The sequence below is a fragment of the Mastacembelus armatus genome, chromosome 20 (genome assembly GCF_900324485.2).
Source record: "Mastacembelus armatus chromosome 20, fMasArm1.2, whole genome shotgun sequence".
NCBI lineage: Eukaryota > Metazoa > Chordata > Actinopteri > Synbranchiformes > Mastacembelidae > Mastacembelus > Mastacembelus armatus.
This window is the reverse complement of record NC_046652.1, coordinates 19,983,499-19,993,167: the sequence shown is the minus strand read 5'-3', so window position 1 is coordinate 19,993,167 and position 9,669 is coordinate 19,983,499. Positions and strand designations below refer to the sequence as shown.

Here is a 9,669-nt window from a genome sequence, read left to right as displayed (position 1 = left end):
CAAAGAACACTAACGTTACTGATGTGTGTCACATAGAAAATCAATAGTCATTACACTGACTCATTGAACCATCCGTTCCGTTCTACCAGTTTAAGTACCAGTACAATACGGTGTATGACCGGTACAATACGGTGTATGACCGGTACAATAGTATATGACCAGTACAATACGGTGTATAACCAGTACAATATGGTATATGACCGGTACAATACAGTATATGACCAGTACAATGTGGTATATAATCAGTACAATATGGTATATGACTGGTACAATAGTATATGACCAGTACAATATGGTATATGACCAGTACAATACGGTATATGACCGGTACAATACAGTGTATGACCAGTACAATATGGTATATGACCAGTACAATATGGTATATGACCAGTACAATACGGTATATGATCGGCACAATACAGTATATGACCGGTACAATAGTATATGACTGGTACAATGGTATATGACCAGTACAATACGGTATATGACCAGTACAATACAGTGTATGACCAGTACAATACGGTATATGACCAGTACAATACGGTGTATGACCGGTACAATACGGTATATGACCAGTAGAATATGGTATATGACCAGTAGAATATGGTATATGACCAGTACAATACGGTATATGACCGGTACAATAGTATATGACCAGTACAATATGGTATATGACCAGTACAATACAGTGTATGACCAGTACAATACGGTATATGACCAGTACAATACAGTGTATGACCAGTACAATACGGTATATGACCAGTACAATACGGTGTATGACCGGTACAATACGGTATATGACCAGTAGAATATGGTATATGACCAGTAGAATATGGTATATGACCAGTAGAATATGGTATATGACCAGTACAATACAGTGTATGACCAGTACAATACGGTATATGACCGGTACAATAGTATATGACCAGTACAATATGGTATATGACCAGTACAATACGGTATATGATCGGTACAATACAGTATATGACCAGTACAATAGTATATGACCAGTACAATGTGGTATATAACCAGTACAATATGGTATATGACTGGTATAATAGTATATGACCAGTACAATACGGTATATGACCGGTACAATAGTATATGACCAGTAAAATATGGTATATGACCAGTACAATACAGTGTATGACCAGTACAATACGGTATATGACCAGTACAATACAGTGTATGACCAGTACAATATGGTATATGACCAGTACAATACGGTATATGACCGGTACAATAGTATATGACCAGTACAATATGGTATATGACCAGTACAATACAGTGTATGACCAGTACAATACGGTATATGACCAGTACAATACAGTGTATGACCAGTACAATACGGTATATGACCAGTACAATACGGTGTATGACCGGTACAATACGGTATATGACCAGTAGAATATGGTATATGACCAGTAGAATATGGTATATGACCAGTAGAATATGGTATATGACCAGTACAATACAGTGTATGACCAGTACAATACGGTATATGACCGGTACAATAGTATATGACCAGTACAATATGGTATATGACCAGTACAATACGGTATATGATCGGTACAATACAGTATATGACCAGTACAATAGTATATGACCAGTACAATGTGGTATATAACCAGTACAATATGGTATATGACTGGTATAATAGTATATGACCAGTACAATACGGTGTATGACCGGTACAATACAGTGTATGACCAGTACAATACGGTATATGACCAGTACAGTATGGTATATGACCAGTACAATACGGTGTATGACCGGTACAATACGGTGTATGACCAGTACAATACGGTATATGATCGGTACAATACAGTATATGACCAGTACAATAGTATATGACCAGTACAATGTGGTATATAACCAGTACAATATGGTATATGACTGGTACAATGGTATATGACCAGTACAATATGGTATATGACCAGTACAATACAGTGTATGACCAGTACAATACGGTATATGACCAGTAGAATATGGTATATGACCAGTAAAATATGGTATATGACCAGTACAATATGGTGTATGACCAGTACAATACGGTATATGACCGGTACAATAGTATATGACCAGTAAAATATGGTATATGACCAGTACAATACAGTGTATGACCAGTACAATACGGTATATGACCAGTAGAATATGGTATATGACCAGTAAAATATGGTATATGACCAGTACAATATGGTGTATGACCAGTACAATACGGTATATGACCGGTACAATAGTATATGACCAGTAAAATATGGTATATGACCAGTACAATACAGTGTATGACCAGTACAATACGGTATATGACCAGTAGAATATGGTATATGACCAGTAAAATATGGTATATGACCAGTACAATATGGTGTATGACCAGTACAATACGGTATATGACCGGTACAATAGTATATGACCAGTAAAATATGGTATATGACCAGTACAATACAGTGTATGACCAGTACAATACGGTATATGACCAGTAGAATATGGTATATGACCAGTAAAATATGGTATATGACCGGTACAATAGTATATGACCAGTACAATATGGTATATGACCAGTACAATACGGTATATGATCGGTACAATACAGTATATGACCAGTACAATAGTATATGACCAGTACAATGTGGTATATAACCAGTACAATATGGTATATGACTGGTATAATAGTATATGACCAGTACAATACGGTGTATGACCAGTCCAATACGGTATATGACCAGTACAGTATGGTATATGACCAGTACAATAGTATATGACCAGTACAATGTGGTATATAACCAGTACAATAGTACATGACCAGTACAACACGGTGTATAAGTACAATACAAAACAGCAGGAAGCCCCAGGCCCTGACGGTGTGTTTCCATCCTGCCTGAGAGTCTGGCACCCATCTTCTGTGTGAAGTGCCTTCCTGCTTCAATTGAGTCATTCCTGTCCCCAGGAAGCTGTTCGTCACAGGATTAAATGACTACAGGCCCGTCACCCTGACGTATGTGGTCATGAAATCCATTGACAGATTGGTGTTGCTCCACCTGAAGGACATCACAGGCCCCCTGCAGTTTGCATACTGGGCAAACAGGTCAGCGGATGATGCTGTCAACACGGGACTGTACTACATCCTGCATCGATTCATCAGGGACTTATGTAAAGATCCTGTATGTGGACTTCAGCTCAGTGCTCATCCCTGAAATTCTCCACTCAGCACACAGTGCCCACCTTCGCCTGTTAGTGGATCACCAGTGAGGCTGGGGAGCAGTGCGTTCTCCCTACTGCTCTTCTCCCTGTCTACTAATGACTGGGAGACCTTCTGTGAAGCTCCTAAAGTATATGGACTACACCACATTTATTGGTCTGATCCGGGATGGTGTCTGCAGAAAGGGTCACTGCATCTTGCCACTGTCTAAGTCCTGTACCTGTACCAGTCCCAGGGAAGGACCATCTCTGCAGACCCCTCACCCCTTGGACTCAAACTGCTCAGACTCCTCCCTCTGGTGGGCCCTACAGAGCACTGTACACCAAGACCACCCAGCACAGAGACGGTTTCTTCCCCAGGCTGTCACTGATTAACTCTAAGGTCATAGGGTGGAGGAATAACCACTGTACAATAGTCCCTGTGTGCATATTTGCACATCTGTCCCTATCTCATATAAGGTGTCACACTACTGTCAAAGTTATACTTAATTTACAATTAAATGCTATTGAACTATTTCACAAATTGGATATGTTGCTTAGAAAAATATATATTTTTAATTTTACTTTCCTTCTTTTCATCTTCCTCTCTTGGTTTTTAAAAAAAGTTGAGCATTATGTTAATTCTTGTGCACAAACTTGGCAAATTAAGCTGATTCTGATTACCTGGTGTCTGAGAGCAGCAGGTTCAGCAGAGCTGACCCTGACCCACTGAGTCCACTTTACAGTTCTTCAGCTTTCACTGTAAAAAATACAAGTTTTAATTTTCCGGCTGCAGTGTGTACACAGACTTTTATTTGTGCTATTTTGGGATCATACAACATAAATAAAAGCTTTCATTACAATAATGTTCTCACCAGCACAAACGGGTTCAGTCACACCCACAACCACACAGAAATGGTTTGGACCGCAGTGGACTGGCCTCATGTGGTTCTGATGGGGCAACATTGAAATCGTGCAACATGATTGTCTCCCTCCGTGTGCTTCACAAGAACGACGATGACAGTGACACAGCGAACAACTGAAGGAATAAATACTCTCCGTCTGGATCTATGTACAGTATTAACAGACTCCACCCGGCTGAGGAGGAACTACCACACCACCCACAGCTCCTCCAGCACCCACTCAGCTCTGATAGGGTGGAAAACACAAGTAAGTGGACCATGAGTCTAGGTTTTATCAGGACAGGCATTACATCTGGCTTTAATTATCAGTTAATTATTATGTCCTTTAGGATACGGTGTCACACGTGGCTCACTTCTGTGGCACAGGGAAAGAGTGCCAAAATTCAAGCTACTGGGAAATCACAGGAGCCTAACCGACATCTATGTTGAGGTCAGCAACTGAATACTGAAAGGCCGGATTCCCATTCACCAAACTCAGCAACCCAATGGATATTTAACAGAGGAAGCTAGCCACTAGCACCTTCAGGCTGGCTACTAGTGTTGATGGGCTAGCAGTGCTAGTCCAACTTGTCCAACTTATGAGCATAATATCACACTCATAACATTTTTATATCACATTTTAACTGGACTACTGGATGTCATGCTAGTTGATCAACATTTTCATCTCGGGTGTTGTTTTATTTTAACTGGAGTAGCATGATGTTTTGCTCATGTTGGACAAATTGGACTCATATTTCCTTTTTGCTGCTAACAACTTCCTGTTTCGCTATGAATGCGAACACAAACCAGACCTGCTGTGATACAGTGAAACAACAGTGGCTGAGTTTTTCTTTCAGTACGTGCAGCGGTGTTCTCATGTTTAACCAAGTGTAAAATAATGACACTTTTGACTTCCCTACAAAATAAATAGTCGTACGGAAACATTAAACGCAGCTGCAGTGCGTTTTGACATTTTTGCTTCACAATATAAATGGAAAAAAAAAAAAAAATCTAAACTTATATACATTTCCTGCTGAGCGATTAATTGACCAATGGTTTCAGCTGACGATGATTCTGAGCTCTGATGTCATGTGGTTGCATGACCAATCAAAATTAGTCTTTTAAAAGTGACATCATCTAACACTTGATTCTACATTTGAAATATTACTTCAACATTTATAAAAGTCAACACACCTGGCCTTAAAAGTTGAATTTTTAAAAGCTAAACTCTAAAAAACCCACATGTCCCAAACCTTTCACTTCCTGAGGATCTTGTTATCTCTAATATTTCTCCATGATAAACCTCCACAAATCCAATTAGACGCCAATGGAACCTGGGGCTGCAGGACTTCAATCAGAATCCTGCTGTTTCTAAGTTTCCTTCAGTGTCACAGTGAATCAGTGGCAGTTGTCTGTGCATCCATGGGTTCACTGCAAACAGGAGGTGCTAATACCTAATTTGCCTACTTTTAAAGAGGGGCAACAAATATAGGGCCCAATGTCTCAGGCTTTGAAAACCTCTGTTAGGAGTGAGCGGAGTTCCAGAGATCTGCACAGGGCTTATTGGCATTCCAACTAAGTTTGGTTCCTTCTGTTTACAACCAAATAAAACGAATAAAAACAGGTTCAACACAACAAAGTGACACACGATGAGGAACAACGTGAGTCTGATGGAGTTCAGGGTTTCCATGCTCGCAGTCAAACAAGGCAGTGCAACATCCTCCCCTCCTCTTCATTCTTCTTCTTTTCCTTTTCAGTCAGTAGTGGCCTCCGGTCCTTAGTCCTCCTGTCAGACCGTGGGGATGGTGGTGGTGGGGTCTCCATGCTGAGTCTAAGCAGAGCTGAGATACTCGAGAGCAACTTCATAACAGAACTTGTACTGTTCCTGCAGAGAGACAGAGAAGAGACCAGAGGTTAGGCAGCAAATGCCCCTTTCCCATTACACAGTTTTAGACCTACTCGGCTTGACTCGGTTTGGGTAATTTTCCATTAAAAGTATGTACCATCTCAACATGGGCAGGGCCCTCATAGCATGGCTGTGTGAAATTGAAACGTCCACACCTCCTCGTAAGACCACAATGTTGTTTTGCGAGTAGCACTAGCCATTTGCCTTGCTAATGAAAACATAAATGGAAAAACAAATGGTCGCTGTTGCTGGTTTCTAAAAATGGCAGGTTTGTTGTGTTGGATGTAGCGCTCATGACTCTTCCAGTGATGTCGCTCCATGTCCAATCGGTAGCCCGCAGTCTGTTGATGACACATTTTAGTATCGGCTCAGCTCACTTGGAATTTGGCTGAGGTGGTACTAAAAAAGTACCTGCTACCAGGTACTATCCTCTAATGGAAAACCAAAAAAGTTGAGTCAAATCAAGTAGAGCCAAGTAATGCTAGTGGAAAAGCCCCAAAAATCTGTTTCCAGGGCCTGACAAAATCCTTCAGACATTAGGGGCCCTACAGAGTCAGTCAGGGATTCAGGGCCTTATTGAGCCTGTCAGGGATCGGGGGTCTCACAGTCGGTCAGAGGGTAACGGAGTCTGTCGGGGTCTTACCAGCAGGTCCACCATGTTCGGTTTGTTGTTTCTCAGCGTTTTCACAGCATGAAAGACATCGACGCAGCGCTGCTGCCGTAACATCTCACACACAATACTGATGCTGCAGAAGACCCCACTGCGCCCACCCCCATTCCTGAGGAGATGAGGAGAGGAGAGTAGAGGAGAGGGGGAGAGAAGGAAACAAAAGGAAGCAGTTCCACTTTTTAACCACCAGATGGAGACAAATCATCACTGATCAAAACTGATCACCACCACTTGTGTCAGTATTACTGTACTGCAGTGTCAGTAGTACTGTGTGGGGGCAGTACTCACAGGCAGTGGACCACAGTGCGCCCCTCCCCACCGTCATACTCCTCCTGCCACTTGTCAACCTGGTGAACCAGTTTGAGGAAGGAGCGCTTGGACACGGGCGTGTCCCGGTACATGGGCCAGCCCAGGAACTGGAACTGCTGTACCATACGGTACCCGTCCTGTGGCTGGGGGGGGGGGGGGGGGGGGGGTTACAGGGACACCAGGCTTGTCAAAACAAACACAACCAGAACCAAAAACAAGAATTAAATACTTAAATGGCACGAAGGGAGTTCTGGGATTGAAGTCAAACCCATCCTGAAAGGATGGATGGAAGAAAGGAAGCAGAGAATACAGAACCGGAAAGGTATGAAAGTAAGGAAATAAAGGAGAAACAAAAGGACATAAAGAAAGAGAGACCTTCAGGTGAAGAAGGAACAAAGGAAAGGAGTAAAAAAAGGAAAGGAAGAAGGAAATGAAGCAGCAAGGGAATGAAGAGAGAGGGAAGCAGGAAAGAGATGGAGGGTAACAACAGCACCTCATGGGCATGTGAGCAGGCAGGGAGGTGAGGAGGTTTAAATCAAATGTGCCCTGATCTAAATCTGGTGCAACAGGACAGAAAATGCGCCACATAACATCAACTATCGTCAACCAACAACCTCAGATCATATTAGTTTACTGGCAACAGCTAATATCACCCAGCTTCAACTACAATCTTAGCAACAAACGCACCCTGGCTGTGTTGTAGATCCTGAAGATGCGACTGATGACGTCCTCCTCCAGATCTGCTGAGACAAACTCCACCTGCAAGGAGCCGAGGCGATGGAGGCCATTCTCTGGCCAGTACTGAGGACACAGCTGCCACAGAGACAGATTACTGATTATCAGCTATCTATCACTGCCTACATCTTTCACATAACAAAGTCTTTACCTGTGCAGGGTCGACATCGTTCAGCATGACAATGGATGTACAGTGGTAATCCAGGACCAGACGCCAGAAGTCCTTCACCGTGTTGGGCAAAGGATGTTGGGTAACGATGAACGCCGACGGTTGCTTGTAGCTCTGCAGCAGGAAGTGACATCACACATGTTCAGTTTTCAATCTCAGGGTTAGAAGCACACAGCTAGACTCACACTGAGTGAAGCTCCTGTGTGAAGACTGAAAACTCCAGTGCAGTCGTGTGGTACGTACATCCATGAGCGCAGCATTGATATAGTTGGAGCTCTCGCCGTCAATGGTGATGAGGAACGGCAGGCAGCGGTCAGGAGGCAACACATCCATACAGCGGTTCTTCTCGTGGTTTCTGGGCAGCAGGGCGATGCTGCAGTCCTCCACCCGCAGTGTGGGTGTCACCATGTTCAGGGTCTGGGTGCAGATCCGTTTAGCAATATACATGTAGTCATTGGAATTTAAATTTGCATAGATATTGGTTTTCATGTTCCCTATCACCATTTTACTAACTTGGGGAGTGACATTAATATCTAATTTCTGAAGGTCTTTGTAAAAATGTGAACAGTCAAACTGCATGTACGTACCCGGAATTCCTCTTTGATCTGACTGGAGTTGGTCTGAGGATCCAATCGGTTCATTTCATAATAAACCGACCGCAGCTGATTGGCTGGAATCGCTGTATCCCCACAGAGACACGCCTCCAAAATGGCGTCATGGATGAAGACATACTGTTCCTGGAGAAAGTGGGGGAGAGAGGGGGGGTTAGGAGCCTCATCTTTTCTCCTCCTGTCAGTCCAAGCAGCTGAAATGTTACTTCATAAATGATTTATGTCAACACTCGGTCTGTGGAGGACGCACGCAACAAAACAGATGAGTGACATTAAAACACAGAGAGGTCAACGCTTCGTCCGCCTCTGTCACTTCCTGTCAAATCCTGTCCATCGCAGAGTAGCAGCGGTACAACGACCTACGTTAGCCGGTGCACCATGACTGTGGAGTCATACACGACAAAAATAAAAATTCTCCTCCAGTCAAATCTTGGACTGACTTCATTTCAATTTCCCACTGCTGGTAAAAACTGTGCTTCGCCATGTCATAACCATGACTCATTACATCACACCTGTGACTGACTGCGTCACAGCTGACTCCAGACTCCAATCCACATAGTTTTTAGTGGTTTACATGAGTCAGCGGAGAACTTTTGGGCTCTAACTTATCGTCTTGGCGTGAGTTTTTTTCAGACATCCTTCCTGTTTTCTTGGCAGTGTCTCACTTGAGTGCGTACATGTGCTTACCTCAGTCTGGACCATGTTAACCCTTCGTGCCCTCAGCTCTCGAACGCAGTTGTAGATGTCGACCACGCCTTCCCTCTCTGCCATGTCCAACATAATGTCGATGACTATGAAGCAGCCAGTACGCCCTGCCCCGGCACTGATGCAAAAACACACACAGAAACATTCCCAAATGTTTACTGACAACAAAGCATCACATAAAACATACAAGTAAAAGCTGTCCTGTATTTACCTGCAGTGGATCACAGTGGGTCCGGCGGTGGGCGGTGTCTTGGCCTTGACGCAGCGGATGAAGCCCAGCAAGCCTGTGGCATGAAGTGGCACACCATGATCGGGCCAGCCGGTGAAGTGAAACTGACGGATCTCCCTGATCTCTGCTATGCCCCGCTGAAAAACAGAAACGCGTCTACAATTGAACCTGTCACTTCCTGCAGATCTTTTACATTAAGAGCCTTCAAGTATCTGAGAGGACTATTTTTCACAGTTTTATCGTTATTTTGCCTAAA

General features: G+C 43.2%; 2 protein-coding genes across 10 annotated transcripts in view; one reads left to right on the top strand and one right to left on the bottom strand.

The window, feature by feature from the left end:
- The window catches only part of LOC113121869 (zinc finger protein 665-like), a 219,208-nt gene that overhangs the window by 60,450 nt on the left and 149,089 nt on the right, over window positions 1-9,669 (top strand). The gene's annotated exons all lie outside the window — the stretch shown is intronic.
- Window positions 3,969-9,669, bottom strand: part of LOC113121858 (receptor-type tyrosine-protein phosphatase mu-like) — a 56,513-nt gene continuing 50,812 nt past the window's right edge. For all 9 annotated transcript variants that reach the window (XM_026292699.1, XM_026292700.1, XM_026292703.1 and 6 more), the window contains 9 exons: window positions 9,396-9,550; window positions 9,167-9,302; window positions 8,456-8,605; window positions 8,112-8,285; window positions 7,851-7,982; window positions 7,652-7,777; window positions 6,944-7,107; window positions 6,629-6,764; window positions 3,969-5,964 (listed from right to left, as the gene is read on the bottom strand). In XM_026292699.1, coding sequence (XP_026148484.1) covers window positions 5,911-5,964; window positions 6,629-6,764; window positions 6,944-7,107; window positions 7,652-7,777; window positions 7,851-7,982; window positions 8,112-8,285; window positions 8,456-8,605; window positions 9,167-9,302; window positions 9,396-9,550 — 1,227 coding nt within the window. In that variant the 3' untranslated portion in view covers window positions 3,969-5,910. The remainder of the gene's footprint in view (window positions 5,965-6,628; window positions 6,765-6,943; window positions 7,108-7,651; window positions 7,778-7,850; window positions 7,983-8,111; window positions 8,286-8,455; window positions 8,606-9,166; window positions 9,303-9,395; window positions 9,551-9,669) is intronic.